Consider the following 20966-nt stretch of genomic DNA (forward strand, 5'->3'; position numbering starts at 1 on the left):
AAAAAGACAAGTGACCACCACACAGGTACCCGTGAGTAAACAACAGGGACAGCTATGTGAAACCCAGAGTCCTGACAAACACCAACAACAGAAGGGGGTCTGCACAGCGTGTGTCTTAAGGACATAGACAAAGGGAAGCAGCAGGGCTGGTGATATACATGTTATTATTCCATACATGTTCTGGTCATACACATGTTATTATTCCATGCATGTTCTGGTCATACACATGTTATTATTCCATGCATGTTCTGAGGCAGATAGCTAAGCATTTGCTTCTGCAAAAGTTGCCTGGGACAGAGGCATGCTAGGGAGGAAGCAATAGGTGCTTCTAGACCTTTCTGCATGCTTACTTCTTACTCACCATGGCTATCAGTTTATAAATGTAGCCATTACCTAAGAACGTTAGAAACCTGCAGTTCTCTTTCTGAAATGAGTGACACTGAGTACAGACTCAGGACAACTTGAGATGGCCTCACACACTTGGTATTTGCATCTCAGAAAAGGAGGAGCAGAAAGAAAGTGTGCAGAAGCTTATTGGGGCCATGTGTGATGTGCATACCAGTCACCTTAGCGCAGGCCACATAGCAAAATTATATTGCAAAAACCCAGGATGTTTTGAAAAGATGGATAAAGTGGTAAACTGTAAGCCAGATTGGGGTCAGGGATACATATACAAATATCAAGAATGGTAAATGTGACTGAGTCCATATCACTGTCAGGGGGCAAAGGCATATTCTTGTGATAATTAATTTTACATGTTACCTTAACTAGGCCAAAGAGTGCCCAGATGCTCTGTGAACCTTATTCTGGGTGTATCTCATCTTGTGGATAAAACTGATTTTGAATTTGTAGGTTGTAAAGCAGACTGCCCTCCCTGGTGGGTGTACGGCAGCCAGTCAGATGAGGCCTGAATAAGATAACCCCACAAGTGGTAAAGGGGTTCTCTTCTGCCAGTGTCTGCAGCATTCTCCTGCCATCAGACTCAGACTTGGAGCATGGCTATTCTTGAGCCTTGCTTGAGACAACCACCATCTTGCTGAAATTCCCATCTACAGCAAGCTGGTTGGTCCTCATTCTTTAGCCTTGGGCTGGAACATCCCATCTGCCCTCCTGGTTTTAGGATTCCTCTGAGACATCCCTGATACAGTTTTGCCTCTCCCCAGCCCATCTTATATCGTTTTGTCAACATGCCTAGCTTTTGACTTGAGTTTTAGGAATTGAACTCAGGTTTCCATGCCTACATGGAAAGTATTTTGCCAACTGAACTATCTTCCCCATCACAGATCTGTAGATCTGTGCTTTCAAAGCAGTCTTAACATTCCAACTAGTTTATTGTTGTTTTCAGAAATTTAACTGAGTCATCCTAACATATAAATTAAAAATCTAATTAAAGATTTTATATATACATGAAATAAATATTACAATGTTTGTATAAATGGTCACAAAAACCTATGTCAATATTAAAAAAAGAATACTCACCATCCTTATATTAAAGTGGGTTACTAGGCTGTGGTCAGACAAATACCATTACAGGGCCAAGCAAGTGGACCAAGACCACACCAGTTGTCCTCTACAGCACCAATGTGACAGTAGTGGGAGGTCACACTGGGAAAGCCAGTGCTTGTGTAGGCTTTGGACATGATCGACAGGCAATGCTGTTCTTTGTGTTCTCAGGAAGGCATGGAGATGTTCTATAGCAGAGGTCTCGGTGCTCTCAGGAGAGGGCTTCCCCAGGTTGTCTATCAGAGCTAAGCTCTAGGCTGTATTGTCAGCCTTTACTGCTTAGGCCAACCTTGGAAGAGGTGGAGTGTATATTAATCAAATAAAACTTATCCTCTTTGTTTCAATTTTGTCATGATGAAACTCAGTTTATATTTACTTTTCAAAGAGCTGAGGGAGAAACATAAACTTTTGGGCAGGTTTTTATTAACTGTCTGATGTTTGAATTATGTTTCAAGGGGTAGACCTGACCTGTTCAAAGAATTGTTAAGGTTGGGGATTTAGCTCAGTGGTAGAGCGCTTGCCTAACAAGTGCAAGGCCCTGGGTTCAGTCCTCAGCTCGGGGTGGGGGTGGGGGACTACAGAATTGTTAAATGTGACAGCAGAATGCTGTTGGTAGGTGTGTGTGCTGTTCTTTAAAGTAAGCTTTTGTACACAAAGCTGATGTTATAACTGCTTTGTTCATGATCATTTCCAGAACAAGAAAACAGTGAAGGACCAAACTAAAAACACAACAAAGGAAAGGCACCTGAGTACCACAGACCAGCCAGAGAAGACGGCCTCTACTGCAGAGACTAGTGAGTGGTGTACTTGTGTATAATGGGCTCAGAGAGGAAGAGTGAAGACACCTGTACCTGAAAGATGGGTGCCCTGAGACGCTCCCTGTATTGGAGACGCAGCCGTGGACAGCACATTGTCCACAGAGAAGGCTGAGGACCCATCTGCTTGGTCCCGAGGGATGTCTTGATAGTTTAGATTCGATACTTTAGAAAAAAAGATTGTGTATTATTCTTGTTATGTGTGCTCTTAAGTTCTATACTTTGAATATTTTAGTCAGAGTCTTGCAAAGACACCGAGGCTGGTGTCTGAAGTTTATGGACTCAAGCGGTGCCTCACGTAGCCACAGGCAGAGGCCAGCGCCCCTGCCACGCATCAACACATTTAACTGACAAACACAAATACCGAGTAAACATTTCAAAAGGTTTTCAATGTCCTTAGCCACCAGAGAAATACAAATGAGAGCTATTCAAAATTGTATCTTACCCCAGTCAGAGAGGCTAACATCAAGAAGGCAGACAAACAATGCTGATGAAGAGTCCATATTTACTGCTAGTAAATCTGTCCTGAAGTTTCAAAAATAAAAACTAAAAGTAGGGGCTGGGGAGATGGCTCAGTCGTCCCGGAGACCCACGTTCCGTTCCTGGCACCCACATGGGAGCTCACAACCTTCTGCACATCACTTCCAGTGGATCTGACACGCTGTTCTGGCCTCTGTAGTCACCGGGCATGCATGCGGTATATAGACAGACATGCAGGCACACACACATCAAATAGATCCTTTTCAAAAAAACTAAGACTAGAAGAAATGCTATATTGTCCATCTATACTATTGGATATATAGCCAAAGAAGTCCACATCAGTGTACAAGAAATGCTTGCAGTTCATACTCATTGTTAAACTAATCATGGTTGCTAAGACATGGGGCCCACCCAGAGGTCCTCCAGCAGATGCATAGATAAAGTGTAATACATGTACACAGTGCAATTTTAATAAGACAAAAAATGAAATTGTGACCCTTTTCAGGAAAATTGTAGAAAGGAAATTATTAACAGTTTCCTAGGCTCGGAAAGACAAGTATCAAGTGATCTTCTCTCACATGCGAATCTTAAATATTAGACATGTATGTGTGTGGGAATATACGTCATAAAGATAGAAAGGTGCTTACTGTGAGAACGAGCGAAGGGGCATTGGGGAAAGAAAGCCCGGGCACAGAAGCCTGTGACATGAAAACAGAGGGCAGAAGGTGAGGGGGTGGGGGGGATCAGCAGGAGCGCAGTGGTGGGGACTGGGCGTGGGCGGGGACAGAAACCAGGGCCAAGGGCATGCGAAGGCTCCATCTGACACGCACAGCTTTTGTCCTGCATGGTGACTGGAGAGAGGGGTCAGCGGTTAGGAGCACCGACTGCTCCTCCAGAGGTCCTGAGTTCAATTCCCAGCAGCCACATGGTGGCTCACAAGCATCTGTAATGGGATCCGATGCCCTCTCCTGGTGTGCCTGAGGACAGCTGCAGTGGACTCATATAAATAAACAAACAACCCTGCATGTGATATTTTAGGCGATGCTGGAGCTATGAGTGCCTTTTCCCCTATTAGAAAGCTAAGTTACTTTTCCTAACTTTGCCTCAAAAACCGCAGTCAGATGTTTCTGGAACATGATCTCTGTCACACTGAAGGCTGTTGGCATTGTCACGTTCTGGTTGTCCTTCATGGCATCTGTATGGCATCTGTCCTGCAAAGCTCTGTGCCTCTGACTAGGCTGTCTTCCCACTTCAAATGCAGTGGATGAAATTCAGATCCCGAGAGCAAGAGATAAGGAGTTCTTCAACCCAGTGCTCAATGAAAACCAGAAGCTGGCAGTGAGGAGGATCCTGAGTGGCGACTGCAGGCCCCTCCCGTATATCCTTTTTGGACCTCCTGGAACTGGGAAGACTGTGACAATAATTGAGGCTGTTCTGCAGGTAAGGACAGTAGTGCTGTGCTGTGCTTAAGTGCTTGTGTCTGGAAAAGTATCAGTTTCCGCTTCAGAGACATGAGTAAAGAACGTGGGGAAGATTTAGCTTAAAACATTGTGTACTTATGTGCTAGGATTTTAAGTTTATAAGTGTAAGAAGAAACCTCGTTTCTAGAGTAGTAAACCTTTGGTTCCATTGTGAAGCTTTACTGATGAAGGTGCCTGGACAGCGACTGAAGCCACCACTCTGCAGCAGGTGTTGGCGTCTCCTTCTATAGGTACCAGTACACTAAATCTGTGACGGTACTGTGTATGTGGTGCTACAGCGTCATTCTGGATTAGCAAGCACACCATGAGTGTTTTGTGCCATATTGCAAGCTGGGCTTGTGATATTGGTACAACTTGGTGTTATCTATGGAGATGTCTGTGGAGGTGTCTGGAGGGTTATGGGTAGCAGAACTGAGTATAGCACACACAAGGCTTTGGATAGCCCTGCATTCTCTCCACATCTCCATCACTATATCTGTGGGTAGTGAGGCAGAGTGGTCACTTTGACGTTGTAGAGATGCTCAGGGATTGGCATCCAAACCTGCCCCTCCCCTCATTCCCAGTAAAGCAATCTATAAGTCAGACATAGACTCAGGTTTCCACTCTGTGGCAGTAATGGCTAAGACCCCCTCTCTGATTTCCTAATGAAGGTACACTATGCTTTGCCGGACAGTCGGATTTTGGTCTGCGCTCCCTCCAACAGTGCTGCTGACCTTGTGTGTTTGCGACTTCATGAGAGCAAGGTGCTAAAGCCAGCTGCCATGGTCCGGGTGAACGCCACCTGCAGATTTGAAGAGGTGAGCCCCAAGCATGGGGTGGGCACCTAGAATCCTCCCATGGAGAGTACAGAGTGTGCAGGTTTGAGCAGGAGGCAGTAGCTGGGTAGACAGCAAACCCTCATAAACGTCGTCTGGGAAGATTGCTTTGTCTTGTGATACAGCTTGGCTACATGGTGGGCTCTTACTCGTGAACATTTTATTATATTCTCACCCTACCTCTGAATTAACAATACTTTTGTGGACATTCCCAGTTAGCTAAATTTTGATGCTATGCTTTCATTTAATTCTTCAACTGTATTCTAGTTCCTTTTCAGTTGTTTTATTGATTTGATTACAGCTATCCCTTTTGGAAAATTACAGGATTCCAGTTTGCTTTTGAATAAAATACTGCTCAAAAAAGAAATTGTGACTAGAAAATATATATTAAGCATACTAAATTGTACTAAGTCTATTACATATATTGTGGCTTTCTGGGCAGATGTAAAGGAATCTGGTATGGTATGCTGTAGTGTAGACTATTCTTGCTCTCAGAGTCTGTAAACGTGGACATTCTTATTGGAGGATTCATCATCACTGAGAAGCAGCAACCGAGCGAGGTTACTTTGTGGAACTCCTCCCAGCCTTGCTGTTTTGTCTGCTTTAAGGAGATGCTTCTAACTCTGAGCTCTTTGTCCCAGACTATCATTGAAGCCATCAAACCATACTGCAGAGATGGAGAAGACATCTGGAGAGCCTCGCGCTTCAGGATCATCATCACCACGTGCAGCAGCGCAGGACTGTTTTACCAGATAGGAGTGAGGTGAGCACCAGGTGACCGTGTTGGTTAAGGATAGAGTCACCAGACAGTTTGCATCCTCACACACTGACATCAGAAGAGGTTGACCAGATGGGGACTGAATGGTGGAGGGAGGTGTCAGCCGCTGCGTAAGAGTGACAAGGCAGTGGGAACATCTTTTCTGATGAGACCCAAGAGATTCAAAGGGCTCAGCAGTAGCATGGACAAGCAAGTGGGCTGGCAACATGTAAAGATCCTGTGTTAGAGCCCTGAGGAGCTCAGAGACCTCAGGCTGGGGGCCTGTAAGCAAGAGGAGACAGGTGCTATGAGAAGAGACCCACCTCCCAGGGTAGAAGTTCACTGAACAAGTGGCTTAAAGGATCGGCGGTGGGCAGGCCACTTAGGAAAGAGCCGAGTTCTGTGAATTAGTCCTGGGTGGAGCAGCCCAGGTGCCCACAGGTGGTGGCCCCTCATGAAGATGGAGCAGTGACGGTGCTGGAGTTAAGGGGACTGCGGGGGTCTAGGGACCAGAGAGAAGTTCCCAGGAACATGTCCCAGGAGCAAGCTTCATAGCAGTGCCTAGAAGTGAATAAGGGAGGCTGCAAGAAGAGGGGTTGGGACAGGGCAGGCTGAGAATGGAGGGGGAGCAAGGGTCCCTGAGGGTACACCCCAACTTCCGAGGTCCTGAGAACAGACAGCTCTGCAGCTCGGAGCAGAGTTGCCCCATCTGCAAGGATGACAGCCACAGGCGCCTCATTTTCTGGCCTAAGCTCTAGGCCTCTGAGAGCTGAGAGAGCCAAGTGCAGATAGCCACATGCAGGTTGCAAATTATTTCATATTCTTTTTTTTTCTTTTTTCTTTTTTTTCGGAGCTGGGGACCGAACCCAGGGCCTTGCGCTTGCTAGGCAAGCACTCTACCACTGAGCTAAATCCCCAACCCCTATTTCATATTCTTTAGTTACCCATTTTATTTGTTTTTAAAGTAGGAATATAATAAAATATTTTTAACATTCTTATTTTATTTTGAATGTACATAAGTATAAATAAAGGTCAGAAGATACCTTGAGGGACTTTGTTTTCTCCTTCCACTGTGTATGGTCCCAGGGAGGGAATTTCAGTCAGGCCTGGTGGTGTGGCCTTCCACTCCGAGCTATCTTGTGGGCACCATACTGTCATTTTATTGTGTATGAAATCATTAATAAGACAGTTTACATTTTCTTATGCAGAGTAGAGCCACATGGGGCTGCTGGACTGGGAGGGCACAGGTCTAAGCAAGGGCGAGGGATGCCCTAAGCTTCCAGGACGCTCTCAGGCTTTGTCCAGAGTACCCTCCCACCATCCCCTGCTCCCAGAACACCAGCCCTGGTAGGGATTCATGTGAATGCCTTAGCAGACCTGCAGCTTCTGTGACCCAGTCATGGGGTACCTATACGCTGCCTTCCTTGGAGAGTTCCACTATGCTCTGAACACCCCAGAAGAGAGCGTTGCCCATACATTAGGAAGCAGTTGCTAAGCAGTGTGATGGAATCACCATGGACATTTCTGACTCTAGAGTTGGCTACTTCACACACGTGTTTGTGGACGAGGCCGGGCAGGCAAGTGAGCCAGAATGCCTTATCCCATTGGGACTGATTTCAGACATCAATGGCCAGGTAAGATCTGTCTTTCTCTCTCACTGTTTTCTCTTGGTGACAGTCACAGCCTTCGAGGGGTCAAGTGAAAGTACTAGGCCCCTGAGAATCTGGGAGGTCATAGCTCTGGGAAGAGCCTTGCTTACTACTGTTTACTCGTGTGTGAACAGAAGCTAAGAGCCAGTGTAGTCATGGGGACAGGCAGGGGATACAATGCAGAGTCAACAGCTGAAGTGTCTAGTTTGGGTGTTCCCTCCATGGTAGAGAGGAGAGGACAGCCTCATGCCCTGCTAGGGTCTGACTGTCCTTCCATTACACTTCTCAGAGCTTCTCGCTCAGACCCCCTGGCCCCTCCAACATTGTGTGTTCCTCGCAGATCCCCATCTGAGCTGCTATGTGGTGCTTTGTTCAGTGGCAGGATTATTATCTTAGAGAGTTTCTCTCTGTACCCCAGCTGAGAGGTCACCTGGCGTCCCTCTCTTCAGTCACTAGACTCTATGAAACAAGTACCCTTTGAGGGACTAAGGATCGAAGAAGGACCGACCTAATTAGAATACTTAGTGGGCAGTTTGTATGAAGCCTTCTGGGGAAAAGGCCAAGGGTAGTTTCTAAGGCCAGGCACAGCAGAAAATTCCAGCACACAGGCTGTATCCCTGAGGCTTTCACTCCACTGACTGCTGTGTCAGGACTGATAAAAGCTGGCAGTGACTGCTTCATGGAGGAGCCTGAGTCTCAAACCCATCCAGTCATCTCTCCCACTTCTCTCTGTCTAGGCCATAGTCAAGTCTAGCTGTGTCCACCGTGGTCTCCCAGCCTCTCAGCTCATTCCACATAACCAGAGTACACAGGGCCCCACCCAGCCTGCACAGTCCCACCCCCAAACATATTCAGAAACACCTCCTGTCCATTCCCAAAGCTATTCTACTTTTATGGGACCTGAGCCTGTCTGCTGCCCACTAACCAGCATCCTGGTATCTGCTACAGATCGTGCTTGCTGGAGACCCCATGCAACTTGGCCCAGTCATCAAGTCTAGGCTGGCCATGGCCTATGGGTTGAATGTGTCCATGTTGGAGAGGCTGATGTCCAGACCAGCGTACCTGAGAGATGAAAATGCCTTTGGTGCTTGTGGTGCATACAACCCACTGCTGGTGAGTTCCAAACTCTGCTTTGTCACACAAATAGAAAAAGAGCAGAAATTTACTGGAGCAGACAGTGCTGAGGCCAGGCCAGCAGGGCCTCTGCCACACTGCTCACCTACCTTCCCTTGCCCATGAGTCAAATATGTGAGCAGAGACCTCTGCACAGGAGAACTAGACGCATTCCGACCTCCACACACACACCTTGCTCCTAGCTCTCCTCACCTTAGGAAGCATGCTCAGCAGAGTGGTCCACAGATACCTGGGAGGGTGGCAAACAGGACTCACGGCCTGGATCAGAGGATGCCAGGCAGCTTTACCACAGATGCTGGAGAGATTAGGATTCAAGACAATGAAAGAAGTTAAATCCACCTTATTTTATGAATGTAGGAAAGCAGAAAATGGCATGTAAGTTGATGTAAAGGAAGAGAAGGCCTGGCCCTGCGACCTGTGGGGAATGTTCCCTGTATTCTGCTGCTTGTGCATTGAGCACAGTTTCTGGGCATAAGTAAGAGCTCAAGGAAACATCAGACTAGACCACTGCACGGGTGGAAAAGGAAAAGCTTATTCAAACTACAAAGGAGTCACATGGGTGCCCCAGGATGAGGCGCAGCATGGTGTCCGTTGGCTCAGAGAGGATGTCTGAGAAGCACAGCATAGGAGACCACATCCTCACCCATCGCCTGTGCACTCTGGGACATACAGTTTCTTTGTTGAAAAAGAAATGGCTTCCTCTTCTTTCCCTTGTTCCCTGTACTATTCTGAGCTGGTATGACTCTTCACAGGGGGTCACACTCTTCTTTTTGGAGTAAAATATAGTTAGTGCCCTGAGGCTAGCGGGCATTTTGCCAGGATAATTGCTATTATACTTCAGTTGCTCGAACAGAATTGCCTAGAGGACAACTGTCAGGTATTTTCACAGGGAAAGGCTTTGTTTGGGCTAACATTTGAGGAGATAATATGACATGGCAGAGAAGGCATGGTGGCATGAAGCATCTGTCCTGAGGAAGTAGAGAAAGGCATGAATACTGATGCCCATCCGGCTTCCTCCGTGTTCCTTTTCATTTAGTTCAGGACTTCTGCCATGAGTGTGCCACCCATATTCAAAGGTTGTTCTATCTTAACCTCTGTAGAAACCGTCAGCAGTCACCCAGAGCTGTTTCCTCAGTGATCCCGAGTCTTCTCAAGTTGACAGTGACATTTGACCGTCACAGCCAGGAACAAGCGCAGGGGCTTGTATTGCACCAACTCCCCAAGCAGTTGGAAGTGAAAACCATTTTCCTCATATTGGTGCTGTCCCCATAACCAAAGAGCAGGGACTATCACAACAGCTCTTACTGCCTCCAGCACTAAGTCAGAGCTGTACAGGGCTTCATTTAAAGGCATCCACTCAGAGACACTCGACAGTCAGGACTAAGATGACTCACAAAAGAGGCCTTCATCCCTCCTTGAGGTTCAAAGTCATCTGAGAAAGTTGGCTTGGCATCAGATTTCAAGTTAATAGTGAGAACCAGGCAGGAGCAGGAGGCTACCCCATGGAGTCAGCATTAAGCTGGTTAGTTTCAAATATGCTTTGCAGGGACAACAGGGGCACGAGGTGGAGGGAACTGGATGACTGACTCTGTGTAGCCTCTGCCTGCCTCTTCCCCACAGGTCACAAAGCTCGTGAAGAACTACAGGTCCCACTCGGCTCTGCTGGCACTGCCCTCGCGCCTGTTCTACCACAGGGAGCTTGAGGTCTGTGCAGATCCCAAAGTAGTGACTTCACTGCTGGGCTGGGAGAAGCTGCCCAGAAAAGGCTTCCCTCTCATCTTCCATGGAGTGAGGGTAAGTCTGCCGTGGCTGCTGAGTACTTCTTGCATGAGGTGAGGCAAGAAGGGAAGGGAAGAGTAGGCAGCTTGGCTCAAAGCATCTCATGTGATTCTCAAGGCCGCGTGTCCCGGTCTGCACTGTATTATTAGCCGAGCATTCCCTATGAGCCTGAGGTGGGGAAGACAGGTGTAAAGCATCAAGAAGGGGCTGCCGCTGAGCTCTCCTGTCAGAGATTGCATACAGAAAGGACTTAAGAGTGGTTGTTTTAGGCCAGCATCCTTTGATGCTTACATTAGACAAATACTGGGTTCTGAGAGGAGACACAGGCCAGTGTCCAACAGCTAAAACTGTGGATTAGAAGTCTGGAGGGATGGCTCAGTGGTTAGGGGTGTGTCTCCCTCTTGAAGACCCCTGTTAAATTCCCAACACTCATACCAGGTGGCATACAACCAGCTTTATCTCCAGCTCTAGGTCTGATGGCTTTAGCCTCCATGAGCACTTGCATTACTATACAGATACAGAGACACATAATGAAAAATGAAGATAAGTCTTGTAGTAGAAAAAGAAAGACTGAGATGTAAGGCACCTTGCAAGGTTTAACGTCCCAACAGTACTGGCCCCACCATCAGGATCAGAGTCTATCGAGAGCCTATGAGAACCAGCCAGCCAGGCACTGAACCCCAGATCCAGAGGTCAGGGAATGAGAAAGACAAGTCTCCTTCCTGCAGGATCTCACAGAATGGGGTGTAGATGCTCACCAGCTAAAGTAGATTGCACATATCACTAAAGCAGTTTGTATTACAAATTTAGTTATCAGAACCAGAAATCAGGTTTTATATTCATCCTCTCAAAAGGAGAGGACTTGTGTTATGTTCCAGAATGGTGCCACACCCAGAAGGGAAGATGGGTGTCAGATCGCCCTTTTCTCCCACAGCCTGGTTTTCCATACACATTCTCTGCCTCATTTTCTCTCTAAACCTTTAGAAAAGAGGTGTCTGAACCTGTTAGAAGTGTCTTTGAAGAAGTGTGTGCTGGTGTCTCTGGGGCACCCTTTCTAAGGCTGTTGGTCAGTACTTACCCAGCCCTGGTGAGCGGTCCTTCCCCAGGAGACCCTCCTCAGGGTCTGGGAACTCGGCCCATCCTCAGAAGCCTGTAGTGCATCAGGAAAGACAAACGGCAGTGTGACAGGAAGGGAGATGCCAGTGTGCGCTAGCGTGGGGCACGGCCAGTGCTCCTGTGCAGCAAAGGCATAAAGCTTTGCTTGAGCACATGAAGGCGTGATCACAAATAGAAGTTCAAGGTCTTAGAGATGTCAGTTCTTCCCAAATTAACCTATATATTTAATATAGTCTAATTAAAGAAAATCACCACAGGTGTGCCAGACGGCGCGCACACCTTCAAGTACAGCACTCAGGAGGCAGAGGCACACAGATTTCTGAGTTCAAGACCAGCCTGATCTACAGAGTGAGTTTCGGGGCTGACAGGGCTACTCAGAGAAGAAGAAACCTTGGCTTTAAAAACAAAAACAAAACAAAAATCAGCACAGGCTTTTATGACAACAGTTTTACTGACAATTCAAAATGTTTTATTGGGTTGGGGATTTAGCTCAGTGGTAGAGCACTCGCCTAGCAAGCGCAAGGCCCTGGGTTCGGTCCCCAGCTCTGAAAAAAAAAAAAAAAAAAAAAAGTGTTTTATTGAAGAAATGACTATAGCCCCTCAATTTTTAATTTTGTCAAAAACTAATCATTAGACTTGGTATGTTACAAAACATACTACAAAGTTAAAGTAAATGAAAGTTTTCCAGTATGCATTTTATGTAAAATATGCAGCTTGTTAGGAGAAATCTTGCCTAGAATGTATAAGACCCTGGGATCAGTCTTCAATACCACAAAGACAAAGTGTGTAATGTGTATGTGTGTGTGTGTGTGTGTGTGTGTGTGTGTGTATGTGTGTAGTATGTGTGTGTGTGTATGTGTGTGTGGTGGTGTTTGTGTGTGTTTGTGTGTTGGTGGTAGTATGTATGTGTGTGTAGTATGTGTGTGTAGTATGTGTGTGTGTGTGTGTGTAGTATGTGTGTGTGTATGTGTGTGTGTATGTGTGTGTGTGTGTAGTATGTGTGTGTGTGTAGCCAAAATTGACTTTGAATGTTGCATTCTCCTACTCCACCTTCCAAGTGTTTTGATTATAGACTTGAGCTACCATATCTGACAAAAAGTACTTTTCTTAAGGCCTAATTAACAGGTTAGGGGTTTTTTGTTTGGTTTTGCTTTCGTTTTGCTTGGTTGGTTGGTTGGTTCGGTTGTTTGGTTTTTGTTGGTTGGTGGGTGGGCGGGTGGGTGGGCGGGCTGGAGGGTACCTCTTTGCATAGGGTATCCCACGAGGCTCTCTGGCTGGCCTGGAAAGAACTGGCTCTGACCTCACTGAGCTATTCCTGGCTCCACCTCCTGGGAGCCATGACTAAAGTTGTACACCACTATGTCTGACCCTCATTTCTATTTTTGTTAGGGCCTTTTGTTTGCTTTGGGTGTTTTGGGAAAGGGTCTTTGTAACCCATTGCTGAGGGTGGCTTTGAATTCCATTTTTATTCATTGTAGTTTGTTTTTTTGTTTGATTGATTTGAGACAAGGGTCTCACCATGGAACTCTGGCTGTCTGGCTGGGCTTAACTCACACCCTGTAGAGCAGACTGGCCTTAAACTCACAGAGATCCATCTGCTTCTGTCTTCCGAGTACTGTGATTAAAGTGGTTTGTCTCCATGTCTGGCCATTCATTGCATTTTATTTTGGGTTTTTCTTAAAAGCACCTGGGTGTCATATTTAATCCAGTTTAGTCAAATCAGCTCTCTCTTTGTTGGGTTGTGTTTTTTCTTTACCTTTCTTTCTATTGTTTCCACATTTTCCTTATATTTGCTACTGATTTTTTTCTCATCAGCTTAAAAATTCTGAAGCCCAGTGTGGTGGTGCCACCTTCAATCTCAACACTCAGGAGGCAGAGGCAGGAAGATTTCTTATGAGTTCCAGGCCAGTCAGGACTACATATTGAGACCTTGTCTTAAACAATAAAATAGAAATGGAGAGTTGGAAAGTTGGCTTGGTGGTTTTAGAATATTTGTTCCTCGTGCAGGGGGTCTGAGTTTAATCCCAAACACCCACATGGCAGCTCACAATCATCTGTAACCAATTCCAAAACATCGGATGACTCTCTGTGACCTCAGAGGGCACCAGGCACATGTATGGTGCACGTGTGTAAAATATCTTTTTAAGTTTTGCTGTAAGCTTTTTTTCTCATTAATATTTAAGATACTTATAAGGGTCATAGGTAACAAAAGGATAAATTATATATCTCTTAAAACACTATTCTGAAAAGTAATTATTGTAGCTTGGGCTGGAGATGGTGGCTCAGCAGTTAAGAGCAGTCGCTGTTCTTCCAGAGGATCCTGCTTCAATTCCCAGTACCCACATGGTAGCTCACGACTGTCTGTTGTGAGTTCCAGAGTCTGACACCCTCACACCAATGCACATAAAATTAATAATTTTTCAAAACTTAGTATAGCTTTGGTATTTACTTTTTTGTTTTGTTGTGTTTTCTGAGACACAGTCTCTCTCAGTAGTAGCCAGCTGACTTCACATGAGGTCAAGTGAGGGGTTACAGGTGTGCATCACCGTGCCAGCTTTGCTCACGTGTAAGATCCTGGTGGCACACATCACGGACTTCACTATGCTAACCATTAAGTGTGAAGTTCAGTACCATTGAGTGTATTTGTGTTTCTTAGCCAACAATCTCCAGAACCTTCCCATCCTTGCAAAATTAAAACTCTTACTTCCCCACTGGCCCTGCCTCTGGAAGCCCCTATGAATTTGACCACTCTGTAGACCTCATTATAAGGGGAGCATGCAGTCACATTCATCATCATAATGCCCTCAGGGCTTATCCATGTCATAGCATGTCAGAATTTACTTCCTTTGTTTTTTAAACATGTTTGTTTGTTTGTTTGTTTGTTCGTTCGTTTTGAAACAGTCTCACTATTTAGCTCTGGCTAGCCTGCAACTCAATGTGTCCACCGGCTGGCCTCAGTCATAGAGACTCATATTTTCTGCTACCCAAGTGCTGGGATTAAACACGTGTGGGATTAAAGATATATGCCACCACACCTGACTGAAACATGCTGCTTTGTCTATGCTGGTTGGCCTGTAAGCTCCCAGGAGCCTGCTGTCTCCGCCCCCAGTTCTGAGATTGCCGGCAGGACTGCTGTACAGTCAGCTTTTACTCCCAGGCTTCCTGAGAGATGCACTGCTCGGTCCTTACCTGTACTGACTGGTTTTACTGGGTATGTCCTTTCAGCACAGTGTAGGACTGGAGTGATGGCCCAGTGGTTAGGAGTACTTCCTGCCCTTGTGAAGGAGTGGAATGTGGTTCCCAACATCTATATTAGGCATTTCATAGCCACCCGTCACACCAGTTCCAGGAGATCAACTCCCTCTTCTGGCCTCCATGGGCACCTACACATAATATACAGACAAGTAAAAATAAAAATAAATCTTTTTTTTAAAGCTTTAATTTGAGGACTCTCGGAGAGATGGTTTAGAGGTTTAAGAGCAGTGCTCTCTTCCAGAGGACCTGGGTTTGATTTCCAGCATCCACATAGCAGCTCACAACTGTCTGTAACCCCAGCCCTCTCTGTACTCTGAGGGCACCAGACAGACATGGCACACACACACATGCAGGCAAAGCAAGGCCATGAAATAAAATAAAGACCTTTTTAACCATCATTTTACCATATGTGAGATCCATGTGTTCATGCCTCCCAAGTGCTGGGATTAAAGGAATGTGTCACTGTTCCTGGCCTGGAAATGGTAGATTTGTGCAGTCAGTCCTTAATACTGGTATGGTGTGTATATGCTTCTAGGGTAGGCATAGTGGCATAGGCCTTTAATCCTAACACTTAGGAGACAGAGACAATTGAATTTCTATTTGAGGCCAACCTGATCTACATAACAAATTTCAGGCCAGCTTTGGCTACATGGTGAAACCCTGCCCCAAAACATGTTTTGTTAGGCAGGTATGATGGCTCATGCCTTTAATCCCAGCACTCAGGCCAGGAGCATCCTGTTCTATGTAGTTAAGTCCCAGCCCAGCCAGGGCTGTGTACCAAGACCCTGTCTGAAGGAGAAAAAGCTTTATTTAAAAAGATGGTCCTAGCCCCAGTGTAGGGGAATATCAGGCAGGGGGTGGGAGAGAGTGGGAAAGGAGTGGTGGGTGGGTGGGGGAGCACCCTCATAGAAGCAGGGAAAGATAATAGCAGGTTTCTGGAGGGGAAACCAGGAAAGGGGATAACATTTGAAATGTAAATAAAATTTCTAATTAAAGAAAAAAAGATGGTCCTAATTTCCAAATTATTTAATGATAATTGTCCTGCTAGATTATGTGTACTGTAATGGAGTAGAGATGTTCCTTTCTGTAGTCGTGTACTCATAGTTGAGGTGGTGGTGTGTTAGTCCACTCTGACCTCCCTGTGCGTGTGCTTACACTTCTTGCTACCCACCCAAACGTTATGGATTCATGAATGAAAGAACACACACACAGCCTTGTATTTAATGTGTCTTAAGCAACACAGTGACTGACTACTTTGAAACCTCCCTGCTGTGAACACACTCTTCCTCCCTCCGGTATTCCTGAATATTACTTACTAAAACCTATTTTCCATCCTGGTCACCACAAACCCAGGTCTGCAGCCCTCGTGGGCCCCCACCCCTGACTCTACCATCTTGGCAGTGCCTTTGTTTCTCTGTCCTACACTCCTCAAACCAGTACCTTTTCCTCCCCAGCAATGGCGATTCTCCTCTTCCCTAGAGTCCTTGCCTGTGAACCTCAAAGTCCTGCCTCTGTCTCTCTGCCCAGCCATTGGCCACCAGCAGCTTTATTACCAGTTAGAGCCAACTCTGGGCAGGGCCTTTCAGTGTCTCACAGGTAGACATACAATGTACAATCCTCACGTAATGTGGGAACCTAGTTAACATAAGCTGTAAACCAAACCCATAGCCTACTTGATAAACATTACTGGGTAAGTGATACTGTATCCTCTCACTAACTCAGGGCAACGAGGCGCGTGAAGGGAGAAGCCCATCGTGGTTCAGCCCAGCTGAGGCTGTCCAGGTCATGCGCTACTGCTGCCTGTTGGCCCGGAATGTCTCCAGTCAAGTGTCTTCCAAGGACATAGGTGTCATCACACCCTATCGGAAGCAGGTAAGCCCACTAGGACTGTATCTTGTTAGACACAGCCACTGTGGCCTTGGTCCATAGTGTCTGAAGGGCAGAAACAAGCTCATTCTGAACAGCAGATTTTCAAAGAAGCAGGATCATGTGCAAGTGATGCTGGAGATGAGAAACTGGCAAACTGTACAGCTCAGGCCGGTGCTGACCAGACCTGTACAGCTCAGGGTCGGTGCTGACCAGCCACCTGTCTTACTGTAGCCAGGGCCGAGCATTATTTTTACATTCTAGATAATTACATCATAAGTATTTATAAGGATCTGTGGGATATCTTGGTATTTTGTCTCTTGGGAGGAGAAGCAGGAAAATCTCTGAGGACAAGGCCAGCCAGGACTATATAGTAAGACCCTGTCTCAACAACAACAACGACAATAATAATAATAGTGGAAAAGCTTTGTGGGTATAATAGTTCACATCTTTAGCAACAGCATTTGGGACACTGAGCCAAGGAGGATTGCTGCTAGTTACAGAGTAGCCTGGGTTATTTGCTTTCTAGACCAGTCTGGGCTACCGAGTAAGACACTGTTTCAATAAATAAATTAATTAATTAATTAAAATGAATCTTGTCTACCCCAGCCCTCAACCAGTATTTCTCAAAAGTAGTGAGTGAATGCTGTTGGCATTTTCGAGTGTGACCCTTCTCCTTAGGATTGTAAGGCAGCATTGCTGCCCCTGTAAAGTTCTCTATAGATTGTGACAACTAGGAACTGTCCTTGCTTATCTACCTGTTCTGAAGCTGTGCTGTGAGTAGAGGTATTTTCCATACTAAAGACAAGTTTCAGCAGTTGAGTTTCTGCCCCCACAGTATACAAACCACCAAGTACAGGGAGGAGGAGCTGGAATGGAACAGTTACCTTGCACAGGTAATTGAGAACAAATGGTCTTTGTTGAAAGCGAGCTGATGAGTTAGAAGTCTTTTTTGTCTGAAGTGGAGCAAGAGGTGAGAATGGGTATTTCTGGTGGCACAGAGATAATAATAACTTGACTAAGAGCACACAGCCAGTTGGTTCTGGGCTTCCCTTCCTCCTTGGTAAGTCTGGTGCCATGGCCACACCACTCTGGAAACCTAGCACCTTCCATCTTGATTGCTGTAGTATAGCTAACAAGTCCGTGTATTTTTTCTTTATTTATTCTTTCTTATATTACATCCTGACTGCAGTTTCCCCTCCCTCCTCTCCTTCCAGTCCCTCCCCCTACTTCCCCTTTGCCCTAGATCCACGCCTGTTTCCCTTCAAAAAAGGGCAGACCTCCCAGGGATGTTAACCAAACATGGCATATCAAGTTGCATCCCTCATATCAAGACTGGATAAGGCAACCTAGTAAGAGGAAAAGGGTTCCAAAAGCAGGCAAAAGTGTCAGACACACCGCTGTCCCCACAAGAACACCAAGCTACACAACCATAACATTTACAGAGGACCCATGTCAGACCCATATGGGAAAACTCCAGAACAAAGATTAACTACACCTACAAAAACACAGGAAATAAGTAATCTTACACCAGAAAAACCAAAAGAAGGGAAGAACAGACAGACAGACACACACACACACATACTAACAGCAACAACAAAGTAACAGGAATTAACAATCATTGATCATTAATATCTCTCAACATCAATGTACTTAATTCCCAGTAGAAAAACAGGCCTACAGAATGGATGCAAAACCCCATCCTTCTGCTACATAACAGAAACACACCTCAACATCAAAGATAGACATTACCTCAGAGTAAAAGGTTGGAAAAAGTTTTTCCAAGCAAATGGGCCCAAGAAGCAAGTGAGTGTAGCTATTCTCATATCTCACAAAATAGACTTCCAACCAAAATTAATCCAAAGAGATGGGGAATGACACTTCATACTCATCAAAGGAAAAATTTCACCAAGATGATGTCTCAATTCTGAACATCTATGCCCCAAACTCAAGCGTACCCACATCTGGAAAAGAAACATTATTAAAGCTTAAATAATTCCTTGAACCGCACACATTAGTAATGGGAGACCTGAGTACCTGACCCTCACCAGTGGACAGGTCATCAAGACAGAAACTGAAGAGACCAATAAGTGAGCCAACATCCGTGAGGACACAGATGACCTGACAGACATCTAACGAGCACAGAGGAATACCTCTTCCTCTCAGCATCTCACGGAACCCTCTCCAAAATTGGCCACATATTCAGTCACAAAGAAAGTCTCAACTGATACACAAAAATTTAAATAACCCCTAGCATCCTACCAGACCCCATGAATTAAAGCTAGATTTCAGCAACAGAAATAGCCTACAAACTCATGAAAACGGAACAACTCTCTACTGAGTGACTGACTGGGTCAAGGCAAAAATAAAGAAAGATTTCCTAGAATTCAGTGAAAATGAATACACAACAACATACCCAAACTTATGAGACGCAGTGAGAGCTGTGCTGAGAGGAAAGTGCATTATAGTAAGTACCAACATGGAGAAAGATGCAGCAGTCTCTACTAGCAATTCAGCAGCACACCTGAAAGTTCTAGAACGAAAGACGCAAGCACACTCAAGTGGAGTAGACAGTGGAAATAATCACACTGAGGGCTGAAATGAATAAAACAGAAACAAAGAGAACAATTCAAAGGAAATTAAAGCAAAGAATTAGTTCTTTGAGAATATCAACAAGGTAGACAAACCCTTAAGCAAACTAAAAGTTGGAGAAAGACTATCCATATTAACAAAATCAGAAACAAATCGGGAATATAACAATAGACACTGAGGCAATCCTAAGAATTATTAGGTCATACTTCAAAAACCTATGCTCCACAAAAACAGAAAATCTAAAAGAAATGGACAATTTTCTTGATAGATAACACTTATCAAAGTTAAGAGCAAACAAACAATTCAAATAGACTTATAACCCCTAAGGAAATAGAAGTAGTCATTAAAAGTCTCCCAACCAAAAAAGCCCAGGGCCAGATGGTTTTAGCACAGAATTCTACCAGACTTAAAGAAGAGCTACAACCAGTACTTCTCAAATTATTCCATAAAAATAGGAACAGAAGGAACATTGCCAAATTCATTTTATGAGATCACAGTCACCCTGATACTCAAACCACACAAAATTCAACAAAGAGAATTGCAGACCAATTTTTCTCATGAACGATTCATGCAAAAATGCTTAAAAACCAAAACACATCACTAAGATGACCCACATGATCAAGTGGGCTCACTCCAGAAATTCAGGGATGTTTCAACATACAAGACTCTGTCAATGTAATCCGCCCTACAAACTGAAAAACGGGGGAAAACAGAAAAAAACAAAAAACCCAAAACAGCAACAACAAAAGTGATCATCTCAAGAGATGCTGGAATAAAAGCAGTGAGTCTTCCTAAGCTGCTGCTTCTGTCCAGGCTTTTTTGTGTCTCCTCAGTCATGAACACAGCACAGCCTTAGCCAGTAACGTGTGTTCATTCCCACCTCCAGAAGTGGAAGGGCTTTTTGTCATTGTTGGACAGAGGGACCCAGCTGTGGGTGCTGGGAACAACTCTTTATTTTCTGTTTTTTTTTTTTAAAGATTTATTCATTTATTATATATAAGTCCACTGTAGCTGTCTTCAGATACACCAGAAGAGGGCATCAGATCTCATTACAGATGGTTGTGAGCCACCATGTGGTTGCTGGGAACTGAACTCAGGACCTCTGAAAGAGCAGTCAGTGCTCTTAACTACTGAGCCATCTCTCCAGCCCAACCCCTTATTTTTCTTGTTTTTGTTTTGTTGGTTGGTTTGGGTTTGGTTATGAGCCTAGCTTTTAAGAGCTGATCCATCCTTCCAGCCTGAGGGTATCTTTTGGTTCTCCATGCCTGCTTGCCCCTGAGGTTATAGTGACCGCCAGGAGGAAGAGCCCCCCAGACCACAGTACGATTCCCATTGTTCTTACTCAAGTTGAGTAACTTTAACACTTAGACTGTGGTCTATCCAGAGCACTGAGTGGGCAACTGTAAGGTTGCTTTGTGGGGATAGACTTGTCTGTCACCATCTTGCCTAGATCTTGTTTGGACCTAAAGCCCTTCACAGATACTAGTAGACATTCAGGGGGAAACAGCTCATGTGACATCAGGCTGACACAGTGCCACATGCCATCAGTCTATCCTTGAAGCTCACTTCAGTCCTTGAGACTGCACTGATGTAGGCTGAACAGAACTTTCCAGGCCTTCCACACTGATGTGGTCACTGCACAGCTGTTTAGCGGGTTAGTTAGGAGTCTCTCTGACTAATTTCCATGGGACTGACGAGCAGACAGAGACTCCTGTTGTTAGTGT

The 20966-nt window shown here is 45.3% G+C and overlaps 1 protein-coding gene across 1 annotated transcript in view; it reads left to right on the forward strand.

Annotated features, from left to right (window-relative positions):
- The window catches only part of Mov10l1 (Mov10 like RISC complex RNA helicase 1), a 65400-nt gene that overhangs the window by 37595 nt on the left and 6839 nt on the right, over positions 1-20966 (forward strand). Inside the window, exons 16-23 of the mRNA XM_032919328.1 lie at positions 2198-2297; positions 4060-4238; positions 4930-5076; positions 5736-5857; positions 7386-7485; positions 8449-8613; positions 10255-10428; positions 16507-16656. Coding sequence (XP_032775219.1) covers positions 2198-2297; positions 4060-4238; positions 4930-5076; positions 5736-5857; positions 7386-7485; positions 8449-8613; positions 10255-10428; positions 16507-16656 — 1137 coding nt within the window. The remainder of the gene's footprint in view (positions 1-2197; positions 2298-4059; positions 4239-4929; positions 5077-5735; positions 5858-7385; positions 7486-8448; positions 8614-10254; positions 10429-16506; positions 16657-20966) is intronic.

This window comes from Rattus rattus, chromosome 1 (genome assembly GCF_011064425.1).
Source record: "Rattus rattus isolate New Zealand chromosome 1, Rrattus_CSIRO_v1, whole genome shotgun sequence".
NCBI lineage: Eukaryota > Metazoa > Chordata > Mammalia > Rodentia > Muridae > Rattus > Rattus rattus.